Genomic DNA, 17,451 nt, shown 5'->3' on the forward strand with positions numbered 1-17,451 from the left:
AGAGAATATCGTTTTTGTTCTTGCTTTTATTGTTCCTCATCCTTTCATATTTTTTTTCCCCTTTCTTCCTCTCCTCTCCCTCCCTTTCCTCCCGCCTCCGTCTCTCTAGAAAACGATTCCCTCAAGCGCGTATAGGAACCTTAAGCTATGGATGGAAAGGTGGCAGGTTTGGGTTACCATGAAGTGACTTAACGCAGGACAAAAAGAGGCATGAGAAATGAAGACACAAATCGTGGAAGTCGAAGACGAAAGTTATCAACACCGGGTAACAGCTTAATTTTTTTTTCTTTTTTCTTTTTCCCTTTAAAAAACTGTTGAGAACAGGATTCAAAAGGAAAAATAAAAAGCCGGCCCGAAAAAAAAATCAGGACGAGGCCGCTTCGCTTTGCACGGTAGGAGACGGAGTAAGTAAATCGTTGGATAAAAACAGCTGCCGGACCAATTGGAGAAAGCGGAAGGTATGGAGCGCTTGGATTCGGAGTGGTTGTGGTTGTAACTGCGAGGATGAAGAGGAGAGTCGAGGGATAATGAGGACGAAGGGGTGGTTGCAACTTATTTTCCTTTTCTTCCTTCCTTTTTTTTTTTTTTTTGGCCGCGGGGGGGTGGGAGGCAAGTAAATTTAAGTAGGTGAAAAGGTTGGAGTATGATAGGAAGAAAGAGGAGGAGCGCTTGTAAATACGATTTCAACGGTAGAAGAAAGTCCAGTTGCTTCGCCTGGTGCAGAAGGAATAGAAAGGCCCAGTAACGACGGCGACAGCTACTGTGGATGTGTTATGTAGCAAGTCGTAAATGAGTGGTTAGAAAATGGGCGTAGCTCAGAGGGAAGAAGAGGGACACTACAAAATAAAGATATTTATTTTTTAAACTTTACTTTTACTGCAATTATTTACGACTGTCTGGCCTCAGCAAAGAGGAAAAGGGAAAGGAAAGGAAAAAAAGGAAAGAAGAAAGAAGGACAGCAAGAAAGAAGAAAAAGCCCTGTTCTGAACCCGGCATAACCAAGAACGGCAATGGAAGCCGTGGGGAGGTCTTTTATTTATTTTTCTGGCCTCGCTCGACTCTCTCCGCATCTCCCACCACCAACTCTCGACATCTAACTTAACTGCAGGAGTATAGTATGTAACTCAACATATAAAAGGTACAGTCGGCAAGTTTCCGGCCAGGAGGAAGGAAGAAAGCGAATACGATAGCCATTCGAATCGTCAAGATCGCCGCACAGAAGCCATGTGCGTGGCTGCGGGGAGGTGTACGGCAGAGGAAGAAGCAATGAGAATGGATGATAGAGTACCAAAAAAAAAGAAGAAGGGGAAAGAGAGAGAAAAACCTCCATTCTCGCAGGAGTTTGAAATGATTGACCGGTTAATCATTAACAATCCATTCTCTTCCACGTGCTGGAGCACTCGATTCCAGTGGCATTGAATGAAGTTCTGTATGGGCGCCGCAAAGCGCCCAGACCGTATCTACTGTACGGAGGTACAGCTCCTAAGTCTCGTATGTTACACCGGTTGCTAACACGATGCCCACTGCGAGTGTAACATACAAAACTTAGGTGCTGTACCTACGTAGGTTATGGTGGACGATATTGGTCCATAAACTTGAGAAAAAACTACCGTGATAATAACACGTATTGCCGGTACTCGAACTACTGCAGTAGTTTCCCCAACCCGTACCAGTACCGCACCAAACTCTACCAAAACCAGCCACCCAGATACCGGTATGTCTAAAGCTATTCCTACTGCGCTGGTGGGGTATTATGGAACATGGCATCCCAACCGACCCCCGGCTCTAGACTGTGAACCCCAAAATCACCCCAAGTCTAAATAGCCCACCCGCGATTCGGAGCCAAAAGAGCAAGACAGGATGCGCGGGTTACTTGTACCGGTGCTGTACGAGTACCGTAGACGTCCATTTCCTCCCCATCATTTCCCTTCCCGCCCCCCGGTTCCCTGCTTTTCTTCCTTTCACACCCCGGAAACGGGACAGGCTGCCACGGTTTCGCGACTTATCAATTGGCCTTTACCCCAATGAGACATTTTGCGGTGGGGTGGGGAGGATTTGCTCCAGTATGGTATGCACCCGCGTTGCGTAACACGAAGAACTCCTCGTGCGGTGCTTGCCCAAAGTAGTATCATAGCTGTGGTCGTGAGCCTCATGCTCAGCCTTTTTTCTTCTTTTCTCAGGTTCATTATTAACTTACAACGGACTACCGGTATTCTACCAACTGCTCGAGTACAGTACGAGTACCGTATGCTCTATGATCTTGTACAGTAAAGTACGGTACACACCTACTATCTATCTGGTTAGTGCTGGCAGGCCACCTTAGTAATACTGCATCGCACCCTACCAAACAGCGATCATTTCCCCACGTCGCCTCCAAGAAAAAAGAGGGTGATCTAGGGAGCGCACGGGAGTGCAGCACAGCACATGTGGAATTCCAATGAAAATCGTACAACAATGCATTTCCTTTCATCCACGACTCCCCGATTAGCATACACATATGATAGCAGTGTGGGCTACTCGTAGAGTAAGCTTAAACTAATAGACACGGAAGGCAGGACAATCCGTATAACACCTATGCCGGCAAACATTTTTTTCATCTGTTCAGGGCGTAAACCTTATAGTTACAATACCGCGAACCAGTTTAGCAATTGCCCCGAAAAGGATACGATGCTTGTGCTGTGCTTGGTTTTGCATCGACCAATCTGCCGGCTCGCCTAAAACCCTCAGCCCCCAGATGTGTGTGGTCGTAATCGACTGCGTTCCACTGGATGGTGGCGACTCCCGGAGTCTTAGAGACAGCTGCCGGTATCAAGGGACTTTAAGATTCCGCATCTAAAATCAGATCCAAGGAATCTGGTTGGTCCAGCACCTGTCATCCAAAATAGGAGGCCTGTCATAGGCCAGTACTGTAGCTTAAAATATGTTGTAGTAAGGAAGGGAGGGCGTCCGGAGCTGGTCGGTTGTGTCATGTAAATGCCAAAGCAGCAAGGAGGGTGGGAGAAGAGAAGGAAACGCCCTCGCTAAGTTATTACTCGTTAGGTCAAACGAGATCGGCGGGTTGGCAGCTCGGAAAGAATGCTTCGTGTAAAAGGCAAGAAAGTCACCCGTGAGAATCAGCCACTGTTTGGAAGCCACGAGTGGCTAGTATTATAGTATCAAGATACTGACTGGTATCATATCTAACCAGCCAACCTCCTTGCCACAAAGCCACCACGTCCACCGGCAAACCCCCCAAAATCGCTCATGCCCATCCAGAGCTCTGACCCCCACCACCTTAGAAACTAAAACGGCAAGCCTAAAGCTATAATATACCAGCTTTAAATCGGGCCCGACCCTCCGGGTCCCCCGATCCGTTTCCGCCCCTTATGTTACAATTCGGGCCGGTTCAGCTCTGGTTTTCTACAGACGGGGTGGTGCGAGAATTTCTCACTAGGTTTCTACTCGTACCAATCTCGGATGTGTCCGAGATCCCCCGTATTAATACCCTCGAGTATTGTGCTGCCACCATGTTAAGGAGGCGGGGGTTCAATTGGAGCAGAATGTTTACGGATTCATAAAGTGCCCGGGCGCCTTGGCGCCAGGAAGGTTATCAACCGATCCCGAGGGGGCCTGATACTTTATGGATTGGTAAGTACCGTGCTCGAGTACGGCAGTTAAGCGTAATACATGATATGGTGGTAACTTACGAGGGAAGTTCTCGTATCATAGCCGGCGACAGTATGGGCAGTTTATCACAATGGTAATGTATTGAAGATTCATATGATACCTTTACCGTCGGGTGAGGAAGCCACCGGTACCTATTCAATATTACTAGAGGGGCAAAAGGAAACATAATACATAGGAAAAACTGACCAGAAACCTCCCCGAACAAGCACGATTCACAGCCTGCAGTCCACAATCATAATCTATCACCCGATAGCCTGAAATCAGAGCTTAAATTAACCCCACATCACGTGCCACGCTAGTGGTGGGGCACCAGGAAACGAGCGGAAAAAAGTTATCGATAAAGACCCACCACCAAGGTCCAGCCGCAACGCTATCATAATTGTGACAAGTTAGCGCTGCCGGTATCTCGCAAATCACGGAACGAAAACTTCCAATCAATCAATCAATCAATCATATTCTCAGCGCAACAACGCCCCTCCGAACAAAACACGCGATGCCATCCCCAAACATCTGGATAGCAGCCAGCGACAATGACATCCAGTCCGTAGCACACTTCCTCTCGCAGGACGCAGAATGTGTAAACTCCAAAGACGAAAACGGCTGTTCGTCCCCTATCCCGCCCAATCCTTTTATTTACATTATTTACTGACTTGTCAAGATACACCCATCCACGCAGCCGTCTCCTACAACCACATACCCCTCCTCCGCTCGCTAGTGCGTACCCACGGCGGGGACGTGAACGTGCAGGACGGCGAGGGCGATACACCGCTATTCGTAGCTGAAACCGTCGAGGCTGCCCGGGTGCTGGTGGAGGAATTGGGAGCTGAGGTTGGGCATAGGAATGGGTTGGGGTTGACTGTGCTTCTCCCTCCCCCCATCACGCCCCAACTTCGCTGGCTAATGCAGAGGAGGGGTATCAGGCAGCGGACACGATTGAGGAAGACGGACAGTTCCCGTTGGTAGTTGCATACTTGCGTGGGTTAGAAGCCACCGCTGCCGCCGCCGGTGAGGATGAGGAAGGAGTGGGGGAGGAAGCAACGACGTATCCTAAACCGCCGCCGGGGATCTCGGTTGATCTTAGTGCTGCCGAGGATATGTCTGAGACGCTATTGCCTGTGGACGACGCGCTTAGGCGGAAGATTGAAGGGCTGGCAAAACGGGAGGACTTTGATAATGAGGAGACGCAGAGGGAGTTGAGGACTCTTGTCACTCAGGCTGTGCATGATCATGTTATGGATACTGGGGAGAGGAGTGTTCGGCCGCGGCAGGAGGGGGAAAGTGCGTAGCAGAGGGAGGGAAGGGGAGTTCAATTTATGGCTCAAAAAATAAATTGTGTTTTGGTTCAATGTTTTATTTCCTCGCATAATAACATCATGTTCGTCGAGCTCACTGTTATGCACAGCGTTACTCTGGCCGAATCGATGCGGGGCGCACAACTTTTTACTCTATACAACCAACCAGGTAAGGTAAAACGAAACACCTCAGATAAATACTGGAAAAAGAGGGGAAAAAAGGGAAAGTCGAGGGAGATTGCGTCTCTGGTCTAGGTATGTCACCGCTATACCGAACCTGCGCGTAAATCGAAAAAAAAAAAAAAGTGCGAAATCTACGAAACGCATGCGGTGCCCTCTGAGTCTACGATCAAGCCTCGCCACTTACCTTCAGCTTCTTGTAGAAATCAATTACCGAAGTGAAGACAACGAGAAGGATACCTGTTGAGGAGAGGAGCCAGCTTAGTAAGGGCTCGCCATGATGACAGGCAATATCAGGATTGAGTGAAATAGACGACGTACCTCCCCCTGGGCCCAAACGAAGAACCTTGGGCACGAATCCCTTATAAAGCGCTGCCAAGCCCTCCTCTTTGGCGACCAAAGCGATCGACGGAAGAGTCCAGTTGTATTTTGGAACGATACCTTTAACCCTGACAGTGTTTTGGATGCGGGATTTGACTACGTCGGCACTGTTATTCCCGAGAGTTAGTGACTTTCCGGGTAGACGCCCTAAGCATGGACGTTTGGGGAGGTAAATGGTACGGAGTATTTAGGATGGTTCCAAATGTCCCACCGATAGATCCAGCAACGAGATCATTAGTCATCTGCCCTTGCTTGGTTTCCGACTTTGGAAGAAGTTTCTTCGCTTGAAAGATGACTCCAAAGTATCCCGCGTTCCACAAGACGTGCCTCCACATGGTACTCTCTAGTCCGGTGTATAGACCCAATAATCCATCTAACGCGACCACTTTCTTCACTACATCAATGGGTCCGTTGCACGAGGATTTCTTATCCTGGAGACGGATCTTGACTAGCTCAAAGGGAACAACGACAAAGGATTCCGTGGCACCGGCAGAGGCACCAGTAAGGACCGATATAGACTGGTTCATTTCCGATACGCCAAACATTTTGCGGTAGATTTTGCCCCACTCGTCATTCGCAGCAAACTTGGTCGCCCTGAAGCTCGGGTTAGGAACAACCACTAGGGAGGGGGAGTTGTAAAAAACGTAAGGGAGATCGCACCTCTTCGGAGCTTCCATAAGGATGGGTGCGGCAATTCCACGGTACAATCTCGAGAACCTTAAGTAGCGGTTAGCAATCCTATGTGGCTCTTGATTGAGTTATTTGGATCGAACCCTTCGTTCTTGATGATTTTACGGAAACAATCAACCATGCCATTATACCTATCAGCACCCTTTGCAGTATTATCTTGAAGTTGGCTTGATGACATAGAGAATTTAGGTTAGTGCGATGCCCTTGTGGCGTGAATGGAGCAAGAAATCCTTACACGCGAGTCTTGACTACATCAAGAGGATACCTATCAAACCGCCGTTAACAAAGTTGACTCTAAGAAGAAGAGAGGGAGCACTATGGGCTCAATTGCGAGCAGGGAGTTACATGGTAAGGATCTATATGATGTATCAAAAAAGTCTATGTTAGCGTGTTGATCGCTTCCTCTACAGGAGTGGGTGGGGTTGCTAACTTCACTGATTCCCGCGATTGCTCCTACAGTATTGGTCCACATGGTTACAAATTGGCATAAAAATGGATGGAAGTCAGATGAACGAGTACAAACCTGCCGCAAAGGACACAGAGAACGGGATAGGCTCCTGTTTAGACATTGTTGATGGGTGCGCGATATTTGTCCGGGATTCGTTGACGAAGTAGAAAAAGACGGCCCTGAGGGTGCGATGAGGCGGTAAATCAGGGAAGAGGGAAAGTGTGAGGGAGAGGAAGGAGAGGAAGGAGAGGAAGGGAGAGAGATTATTGGGGAGAAATGTGAGGAGTGTTGCAATTTACAGTGGATCCTGCCAAATGGGAGCCCGGTGCAAAGTGGTCTATGAGATGTGCAGAGCCTTAGTGGGCTCAATCCCACGCCCTTGCACCTACATATTAGAGACATCGAGTAGAAAGCGCATATCATACCCGCACAGTAATCTGGCACAGTGTGTGGTGAAAAAGGTTTAGAGTAACTTTTTTTTACAGTACCGTGCAACGACAGGCTGATGCACGACTGGCGTATGGACTGCCGCTCAGTACTCGTACAGGTACTGCGCTGCAGTGCTGGCAATCTAACCCAAAGTGAGGCTTTCCACTAAACATTTTGGGATCTGATGCAAATATATCAATATATCAGCCCCATCGAATCCCACAGGAGATGCTTTCACCCACAAGCGCAGCGGTCCCAATCTCCTAGGCAAAATATTGTATCGTAACATGCTGATGTATTGTGTTGAGCGTGATCTTTGCTATCAGCAAGGGCAAACATTGGGCAAACCACGTCTACTTGTACCGATACTTGTATGATACTTGTGAGAGTGGGTCAGTACTGTATATGCGCCCAGTAGAAAGTTAGAGAAGAGTTAATTTAGGTTAACCAGCAAAAATAAACCCTGTCTTACACGAAAACATATACCTTGGCACTATCTCCAGCCATTTATATGCAGGGGACTTGGTTGATAGAGTGTTTAACTCATGTTACACTTACCACCACTTGGGATTGCGGGGCAACCGCGTCGCGTTGGTCTGCGAGCGGCGAAAGTAATGAAATGGTTTTTTTGGGACAGGGCAACTCCTAAAACGCGTTCCCTTTGACGCCAATTAACCTCGCCTCCCTTGTTTCACCTCTGTGGATATCATACAGTAAATGAATTTTCTCCTTCTCTTGTAGGTTACATATCTAGCACACAACTATTCATTACCTATCATACCACACGCTCGCCATCATCTACCTTGGTTTGCTGTCTCTTTCGCTCGCTTTTGCTACTGGTAGTCTATTCGAAAGCCTCTCTATTCCTTCCAACCATTTTGTACACTATTATCTTTTAGCTCGTAATACCCCCCTAATGCCATGTCTCGTCGAACTAAAAGCTTCTTTGAACAGGATCACTCTGCGAAGGTACACCCTCTTGCCTTACTTTCCCCGTTCCAAGATTCGTGATTGGCTAACAATTCTTGCGCGACTCGTTAGGCAAGGACTCCATACTCGTATAACAAGAGAGGGAATCCTAGCCCGCTGCAACAGCAACAACCACAGCACCAGAACTTGACTGGGAGTGGCCCTTCTACAATTCCTCCTTCCAAAGAGACAAAGGCAAAACTGAGCGCATTTGCTTTTGGCGGGTTGACCCCTCGCCGCAAGGGAAAGGGGTCTGGCAGTGGAAAGGAGGAGGGCGAGGGAGAGGGCAATAATGATGCAGAAGGTTTAGCGATGACCGTGGACTCGGAACCAATGTCGGATCCGGCCAGGGAGTGCCCGCAGACTCCCGCCCCGCGGCTCGCCTTGTCAGATCTTATCGGAATTGGTGAAGAAGGAAAACTCCCACAGCTTGCAGCACAATCAGGTGTTTCTCCGGAGGACAGAATCATGTGGCAGTTGTCACCGAATGGCTCGCAAGTAACGCCGAGGGTCAAGGGAAAAGGACAAAAAAGGAAGAGAAATATCGAATCCCCCCTAGGGGATGCTGCTCATCAGGACTCGGCGGCACAGGGAAAACCGGGCGCTTTTGGTTCGCAGAGCTTGGAACCGGACCTGAAAACACCATCAGTGGACCCTGCGATGCAGCTCTGGAGCAAATATTCTACAAACACCAATTCTGGTTCTGCTGCTGCGCGCCCCGCCAATCCGGCCGCTCGTCTTTTCAAGGGCGGGGAAGCATCTCAAAGTGGGGCCCCAGATTTATCTCCCCTCGGTTTGAGACGTTCATACAGTTGTGGTCCAGATTGGCCTGGTCATTCTCGCTTGAAAAAAAGGAGGATAAACCCTGAGTTGGGCCCCGAAGAAGGCATCGCGGAAGAGCCCACAGGAAACCCCAAAGCCCTCACTACCGGAGCCAATGGCCCTGGGCCATCGAGATTATCAAGGGTTAGTCGCCTTGTTGACAAAGTTAAGGAGACCTTAGGAAAACCCTCAGTCCTGCCAGATTTACCGTCCTCTTCTTCCCCACTTCCGGAGAGACATCCCAATTTTGGCCTGACGTCGTCTCCACTCGGTGGCGGAAGGTTCAGGGCGCGGGGAAGTCCTTCTCTCGGTAGGAGCATAGCACTTGCTGAAGAAGCCGCGCCTGTCGAGAGTTCTGACTCGGAGGACTTTGGCGAGTTCGACGAGGCCGATATTGACATTGATATGCTGGAAAAGGTTGAAGAATTAGTGGGGGGTTCCCAGTCCCAAACTCAGGCCAAACCTACGGCAGAGGATTCCCATAATCCTGCAATGCTTGCTCACGAGCAGTCAATGAAACCGGTCCAGGAGGGCTCCGAGTTAGTTGTGGGTACCGATGGAGAAGACGAATTTGGTGATGGGAATGATGATGATTTCTTTACGCAAAACTTTGAAGAGCTGGTCGCCAAGTTTGACACACCCGCCATCGAGCCGACACCGGCCAGTAACCTGGGCGGAAGCTCCCGGAAACAAGATCAAGAAAATCTAGACGCCAAGGTTCGGGATCAAGCAGACGAAAATGCCAAATTTCTCGAAGAGTTTGGCGAAATTGATTTCGATGAATGGGAGGAAGAGGAGCTGAAGATCACTCAAGGGCTTGTGCGTATCGTCCGTGACTGGATTCCTACAAGTTCTCTAATAATTTCAAGACAGATATAAACGCGAAGGTCATAAAAAGATATCTAGTTCTGGAAATATCCGAGAGCCAGTGGGAGCTGGGGGATCAGAAGGTGGGGTTCTAGTATATATTTTGACGAGCCGTCATACTGATCTGCTCAGGTATTGAGAGTAAAGGATGAAAGGTTGAATCACGAGAGAAAAATCCAACTCCGGGAATCGTGGTACCTCGATACCGATATCTCTAAAGGCGACTATCTACATCTGATCGGAGCTTTTGACTCTTCCGGAACTTGTGTTGTTGATAATGCTCACAACATGATCATCCTCCACCCAGATTTCCTTGTTTCAAGTACAGTGGTAGCAGACTCTTTTAGCTGTGTGCGGAAGGCAGTTTTCCAGGACCGTGTCAAAGCAACTGGCGACATCAGTAAGCCAATGGTGTACGGGAATATTCTTCATTCACTTTTTCAGATTGCTTTAGAAGCGAACGATTTTTCGACTGTGTTTCTACGAAAAAGCATAGACTCACTCGTCGTCCGGTATGTAGAGAGTCTATACATGCTAAAGGAGCCACTTTCTGTCGCGGCTGAGTATTTGTGCTCGAAAATACACCTTATCCAAGACTGGGCAAGTTTATTCGTTTCGAAAAAACCTAAGGTAGCTCCCTTTCTGCTCTAGCAATACCCGCAACTAATCAATATACCCAAAGGCAAATGCTTTCGTCACTGAGCACCGCACAAGATATAATCCAGTAGTTGCTATTACCAAACTTCTCGACATCGAGGAGCATGTTTGGTCCCCAATGTTTGGCTTAAAGGGAATGATTGATGCCACTGTTCAAGCTACAATCATTGACCACAAAAGTGAGAAAGTATTAACTATCCCACTTGAATTTAAGACCGGCAAAAGCACGACTGTAATGATGCACCGCGCTCAGACAATGCTCTATACTCTTTTGATGTCAGACCGATATGGTTAGTTGGCTAGAATTATCTATCGGTTAATGGAAACTGACTTGGTTTTAGATATTGACGTGCAGTGCGGATTGTTATACTACTTGGAGAACAAGGAGATGATTCGTGTACCGGCTATCAGAGACGAGTTGCGTGGGATGATCATTGGTCGCAATCGCCTTGCAAGTTACATTCGGAACAGAGAAGTCTTGCCGGACATGCTGAGGAGCAGATATACCTGCGGAAACTGTTATGTTAAGGAAACTTGTTTTATATACCATAAAGTAGGCCCGATCCCTCTGGTGATACTCTCGACGGGGAAAGCGCTAACCGATTGTAGCTTCTAGAAGACGGTACCCCCAAAACTAGTGGCGTTGAGGACCATTTCCATGACATGACCGGCCATCTTGGCAAATCGCATCAAAAATTCTTTGGGCACTGGGACAACTTACTATCAAAGGAAGAAAAGGATATCTCTCGTTTTAGAAAAGAGCTTTGGGGACTACTCAGTTCTGAACGAGAGGCACTAGGAAGGTATTTTGTCATAGCTCCTGGTTTGAATGTTTGCACAGGACCTAATATATAACGTTTGAGTTAAGATGCTTCGGTCAACTTGTTATTGTGCCAGGCTCAATCTCTGTTGATTCTTCAGCTTCGAAGATCAATAGATACACCTATATTTTAACGAAGGGCGAAGGGACAGCGGTTCCAGGTTTTACTTTCTTGGATTCTATGATCAACCCTGGTGAACCCATTGTGATTTCAGATGAAAAAGGCCATTTCGCCCTTGCGTTGGGTTACATAACAGAAATTCGCTACAATCGGGTCACGGTGCGAGTAGACCGGCGATTACACAATGCGAGAACGCGCAAGCCTGGGTTCAACAAGAAGACCAATCAAGTGTTCGCAGGCATCATGGAGGTTTCCAAAGATGGCGAAGAGCAGGATTTCCCTCAGTCTGTCGTTCCAGATGAGGGAATCCGCTATAGATTAGACAAGGACGAATTTAGCAATGGGATGGCTTCTGTCAGGAACAACCTTATTCAAATCATGTCACCTAGGGCGAACGAGAAGTATCGAAAACTCCTCGTGGACTTGGAGCCGCCGGTGTTCAAAATTTCTCCGACCGCTTATTCCGTGGATAGTAGCAGTCAGACTAATCTGAATGGAGACCAACGTAAGGCAATCGAAAAGGTCATGAGCGGTATGTCGCCCCCCCTTCAAAATGCATGGCAGTGCTACTAAACAAATGATATAGCCCAAGATTACGCTCTTGTACTTGGGATGCCCGGAACGGGCAAGACCACTACCATCGCCCATATCATCCGAGCACTTGTAGGGCAAGGAAAAAGTGTTTTATTAACGTCCTATACACATACTGCCGTTGATAATATCCTTTTGAAAATCAAGAACGACAATATTGACACCCTCCGTCTTGGCTCAGGGACCAAGGTGATCCGCATATTCAAGCTATTTATGATCCCTTAGTACTAATTACAGACCAGATTCATCCCGAGGTCAAAAGCTTCGCACAATTAGCGGAAGGCCAGAAAACATCCTTTGAGGAATTGAGAGAGACCTTCCACATGCCCAAAATTGTTGCCACAACATGTCTCGGAGTAAACCAGTGAGCCCACCATTTAGGTGTAACAAATGAATTAATACTGACTAAAACTTAGCCCTATCTTTTCCGAGCGCAAATTCGATTACTGTATCGTTGATGAGGCCTCCCAAATAACACTACCTGTCTGTCTTGGCCCGATCCGAATGGCCAATACATTTATATTGGTCGGTGATCATTATCAGTTGCCTCCCCTTGTACGAAGTCCCGAAGCGCGTGAAGGCGGACTGGACATTAGTTTATTCAAACTGCTATCAGACGCCCACCCTCAGAGTGTGGTAAACTTGGAGCATCAATACCGAATGTGTGAAGAGATCATGACATTGTCGAATGACCTCATCTACAAAGGAAAGCTCAAATGTGGTAACGAGCAAGTCGCAAAGAGGACACTACAGATACCTCACATTGGTGGGCTGGTGAGGCACCATTCCTCTACGCAATATACACAGTGTGGAAGCGGACCCTGCTGGATTCGAGATCTCTTCGCAGATGGGTATGTTTACCTTTGGAGCCGTTTTCCCTAGCCAAAAAGGTATACTAACTCTAGAAAAATTTAGTGTGAAAGCTTGCTTTGTCAACACAGACAATGTTCCAGCAAAGGAAGTCCGAAAGGGCGATCGAATTAACAATCCGATTGAGGCTGATATTGCGTATCAAGTAAGCATCTCTTAATCTCCCCCGTCTAGGTGCTTCTAACATTAAATCCTGTAGCTCGTAGAGGGATTCTTGAGTTGCGGCGTTGATCCATCCTCTATTGGAGTCATCTCGGTCTATCGCTCCCAAATTAAGATTTTACAGAACCTCCTCCGTAACAGACCCTCTGTCGAGATGCATACGGCAGACAAATTCCAAGGTCGTGATAAGGAAATAATCGTCATTTCCCTCGTCCGTTCAAATGGCGATCAAAACGTCGGCGAACTCCTCCGGGATTGGCGAAGAATCAACGTTGCATTTACCCGTGCAAGGAGCAAACTACTTATCCTCGGCTCCAGATCAACACTTCAATCCAACGAACTCCTAGCAGACTTTGTCAGACTGATGGAGAGAAACAAATGGGTTTACGACCTACCGCCTGATGCCCAATCCACCCACTTTATGCCGCAAACTCAGCCCTCAGCAAGCACCGGCTTCAAGAAGGCGGAACCAACCAAAGGTCCAGAGAACCGTGTGAACGGGAAGAAGTCGTTGAGCTCAAGGCATGGATTTTTGGGCAACAGGCCAGTTTTGAGAGACATTGTAAATGGTGCAGTGTGAGCAGGATTTTGGCTATTCCTGCTTATTTGAACACAAGTGGGTTGTGAGCTTGTTCATGAGTCGTGGTTGTTATCTATACATGTATGATATCATTCGCATTGAGTAGAGGGGGTTTGAATTTTGTGCCTAGAGACTAGTCAATATTCTTAACATGAACAGCACTGTACAGTACAATGCCACTCCGAGTGATTTGCCGTGCAAAAAAGCTTAAACGAGGACATGACTCATTATAGTTTTAAATTAAATTTTTATCAGGTGATCACGTTTTTTTATTGGATTATTTAATCAGAAGCGAGTCAATTGGTCGCGACGCGCAGGCTCCGCCACCGGAGACCTCACAACGCCAATTTTCCCCTTTCCTCGCGTCTCCCTTCGTGTCTCCCTCTCACCTCTTAAGAACACATCATATTGCCGTTTTCTCTTCCCTTCATCACCACCACCATCGACATCTTAGCAACCGTACCTTGCCAGAAGGATATTGACCATGAGTGCCGAGGAGGTCGCACAGGAAGGTGGAAGCCAATTCGACGATCAGTCCACCCAGATAGGTGGGCCGGGAGCCCCTACTCCCCTATCTGCCCTCGAGGTTCGCCACTATCCCTGTCTATTGCAGGTGCAACGGGATGGGAAGAACAGCTAACGAATGGACGCATATAGGGTAATGGAATCAGTGCGCGGGATATCAAGGCTGTTGTAGAGGCCGGGTACAACACTGTTGAGGCTGTGGCGTACACTCCAAAGAGAGCTCTGCTCGTTATCAAGGGTATTTCCGAGGCTAAGGCGGATAAACTTATCGCCGAAGGTAAACACCGACCGTTTATTACATACAGGAGCCATAATCTAAATATGTCCAGCTTCAAGATTAGTCCCCATGGGATTCACCACCGCGACAGAAATGCACCAACGTCGCAGCGAGCTAATCTCCATAACAACCGGTTCAAAAACCCTCGATACCCTTCTAGCAGGCGGTATCGAAACAGGCTCCATCACAGAGGTGTTCGGCGAGTTCAGGACCGGAAAGAGCCAGCTTTGCCACACTCTCGCCGTGACATGTCAGCTGCCTTTCGACATGGGCGGTGGCGAGGGTAAATGTTTGTACATTGATACCGAGGGCACCTTCCGCCCTGTCCGTCTACTAGCTGTTGCCAACAGATACGGGTTGAACGGAGAGGAGGTTCTGGATAACGTTGCTTATGCACGTGCATATAACTCAGACCATCAGCTGCAATTGCTGAACCAGGCTGCCTCGATGATGACTGAGACGAGATTCTCGCTCTTGATAGTGGATAGTGCGACTTCGTTATACAGGACTGATTTTGCGGGGCGCGGGGAGCTTTCTGCTAGACAGACGCATTTGGCCAAGTTCATGAGGACGCTGCAAAGACTTGCTGATGAGGTTCGTCTTGCCTGACTTATTATGGAGTTACTCTAGAATGCTGATACAGATTGCGTAGTTCGGTATTGCGGTAGTTATCACTAACCAAGTCGTCGCACAGGTAGATGGCGGTGCGGCGATGTTCAATCCCGACCCGAAGAAGCCCATTGGTGGAAATATTATCGCGCATGCTTCTACCACCCGGTATGTATTCTCCTTTACACTTGTATCACCACAGCCTGCTCACGCCCACCCAGCCTATTCTTCAAAAAAGGCAAAGGCGAAACCCGTATATGTAAAATTTATGACTCCCCGTGTCTGCCAGAGTCAGAGTGCATGTTTGCTATCAATGGTATGTTGTACCCATGCCTCCCCCCATCTGTCAGGCGCATGATACCAACGACTATAATATAGAGGACGGAATCGGCGACCCAAATCCTAAAGACTTAGAAAACTAGAGCACCCAATATATCCTTTTTCTCCTCCTTTTACTGCCTCTTCCTCTACTTTAAATTCCCTGCCTCTCTCATTGTCTAGGGTTTTTTCCTTCCTTGTCGCGTTTGAATACGAATAGTGTAACTGGGGGCGTTGACTAGCTTAAAGGAGTGGTGCTGGGGGGCTTATGATAGCATGTCTTTTTCTTCTTTTGTTTTCCTTATGCTGACTGGAGGGGTGGATGGAGACGGCGGTGGGGTTGGGGTGTATATAATGGCATGGCATTTCATGAGTTTTTTTTTTTTTTTTTTTTTTTTGGAATGGTGTCGGCGGACGTGAGTTGGTTTGCTAAAGTGGAGAACGCACGCGATATACATTACCAGTATGCTATCATAGGCCAAATTATTGCAGGCTCTCCCTCCCCATGCTGCTCGGACTAGAGCGCTATAGTGCACTGTACTGATCACCCCTAAGTCTATTCCTTCCCATGTCAAGATCCTTACAGCCTCACTCTTTGATCTCCTCCTTCCATAGGGCTTGCTTGCGTACGATCATCCCACCCCGTGGGGAGCACAGAATGCTTACAGCAACCAAAGCCAGCGGCGCTTTAAGCGTAAGTGAGGGGTAGTGTACGCACTATCATACTCCCCTGGAGGGAGGCGGGGCCAAGAGTTGGTGAATATATCTTATCGTTGAATGCAATCACAGGAGCCAGAGGTCGAATGAGCAGATGCAGGATTGAGATTGGAGCGTTGAATGTTTCATGAAAGGAGGTGAAGATGGTTCTGGGGGGAAAAGAAAAAGAAAAAGGAGAAGAGATGGGCCTATGGATAGGATAGGACAGGAGAACTTGACGCGAGAAGTCACAGAGCGTCACTCGAGGGGGCTTAGTTAGCAAGAGCGCAAATACCGATTTTCAACATTTTCAATACTCGTACGGTGCAGATAGCAGGCGGGGGGTGTCTGTCTCCTCCTCAATATTTGTGGCGGTGTTGGAGTTGTTAAAGGAGGTTGGTCCTTAATGGGGATTTCTCCGGGCAGTTCTTTGTGGCGATTATAGTATTACTCGTAGGCTAGACTGAAGCACAGAAACGCCCAAGCATACCAACCATCAGTTCCATTTATATAGGTCCGATAATAGGTGATCAAGCGTCTATCCTCATTCCCACTGCCTAGATCATACCGCCGGTGCAACTTATTCTTCGCTCCACCAGTCAGCGACGGCGCAAGTGCCATTAACACAACACACACACATCCCGCTTACCGCCCTTGAGGCAGGCAGAAATCGTTTCAGCCCGGAATGAAAGAGAGTATCATACTGGACCCAACAGTATTTCTGACAGTGCCGCCCAATCCCGCGCCAGACGTCCAGTAGAAATCGCGACCGGGCGACTCATACATATCTGCCCGTCCCGGTCGAATATTCCTATGGATTCAACCGAAGCACGAGGGGGTGTTGGTCCCATTATCGGCCCTTTTCCGGTCAATTGTTTTGTTTTTTTTGCCCTTGTGGGAGATATGTTGGGCCTGTATGGGAGGAGGGGGGATGTTTGTATGGATAAACCGATGTCTCGGGCGAGTGATCTTTTATGTTGAACAGTTAGTGGAAGGAGGAGGTGTACGATAGGTCTATACCGTATGTATCTCTAGGAGAAATGACTAATGCGCAGTCAATGTGTGGGTAATAACTTGGTTGTGAAGTCCGGGAACGAAAGTCGGACGGTGTGCCTTGAACGGGAATCATCCATCATAGGCTAAAGGGAAGTGCTCTTCTGTATACTATATATATATATATATATATATATATATGTTTTTATTTATCATTATTTTAAACTGCCTGTGACATTCTTCCGAATCCTGTCGTGCGCAGCATTTTCTTTATTTTTTTATTTTTTTTCCCCACTACCGTACTGGCCTTCCAACTGTGATTGGTTTCTTTTTTTTTTTTTGGGGGGGGGGCGTAGATATCTTGTCATTGGCGAATCGGTGGTCAATATCTGTTGTTTGTTTTGTTTGTTCATCACCTCCTCGCTCCTTCCTCCTCTTCCTCCTCCTCCAGCCCTTTGGCGGAGATATTTCATCCGAAATGGTATCAT

General features: G+C 47.9%; 4 protein-coding genes; 2 read left to right on the plus strand and 2 right to left on the minus strand.

Moving 5' to 3' along the window:
• Positions 1-5,307: 5,307 nt before the first annotated feature.
• Positions 5,308-6,681, minus strand: GSTUM_00002389001 (uncharacterized protein; the record flags this gene model as incomplete). Its single annotated transcript, XM_002842501.1, has 7 exons — positions 5,308-5,378; positions 5,460-5,626; positions 5,700-6,113; positions 6,180-6,236; positions 6,293-6,376; positions 6,445-6,474; positions 6,503-6,681. 7 exons carry the CDS (start codon positions 6,679-6,681, stop codon positions 5,308-5,310), a joined length of 1,002 nt encoding a protein of 333 aa, XP_002842547.1.
• Positions 6,682-8,123: 1,442 nt separating this feature from the next.
• GSTUM_00002390001 (uncharacterized protein) lies at positions 8,124-9,452 on the minus strand (the record flags this gene model as incomplete). XM_002842502.2 has 3 exons in its annotated part: positions 9,345-9,452; positions 8,746-9,285; positions 8,124-8,688 (listed from the first exon to the last, which is right to left on the minus strand). The coding sequence occupies exon 3, from the start codon at positions 8,523-8,525 to the stop codon at positions 8,124-8,126; it is 402 nt and encodes a 133-aa protein (XP_002842548.1). The 5' UTR covers positions 8,526-8,688; positions 8,746-9,285; positions 9,345-9,452.
• Positions 9,453-10,032: 580 nt separating this feature from the next.
• Positions 10,033-13,545, plus strand: GSTUM_00002391001 (uncharacterized protein; the record flags this gene model as incomplete). The annotated part of the gene is made up of 10 exons (XM_002842503.1): positions 10,033-10,374; positions 10,427-10,691; positions 10,743-10,954; positions 11,011-11,204; positions 11,270-11,874; positions 11,929-12,122; positions 12,176-12,297; positions 12,350-12,784; positions 12,849-12,948; positions 13,003-13,545. 10 exons carry the CDS (start codon positions 10,033-10,035, stop codon positions 13,543-13,545), a joined length of 3,012 nt encoding a protein of 1,003 aa, XP_002842549.1.
• A 373-nt stretch (positions 13,546-13,918) lies between these two features.
• Positions 13,919-15,648, plus strand: GSTUM_00002392001 (uncharacterized protein). XM_002842504.2 has 9 exons: positions 13,919-14,131; positions 14,203-14,347; positions 14,400-14,410; positions 14,508-14,539; positions 14,569-14,590; positions 14,720-14,941; positions 15,000-15,124; positions 15,178-15,272; positions 15,335-15,648. Exons 1-9 carry the CDS (start codon positions 14,030-14,032, stop codon positions 15,376-15,378), a joined length of 798 nt encoding a protein of 265 aa, XP_002842550.1. The 5' UTR covers positions 13,919-14,029; the 3' UTR covers positions 15,379-15,648.
• Positions 15,649-17,451: the final 1,803 nt, after the last annotated feature.

The sequence above is a fragment of the Tuber melanosporum genome, assembly GCF_000151645.1.
Source record: "Tuber melanosporum whole genome shotgun sequence assembly, scaffold_129, strain Mel28".
NCBI lineage: Eukaryota > Fungi > Ascomycota > Pezizomycetes > Pezizales > Tuberaceae > Tuber > Tuber melanosporum.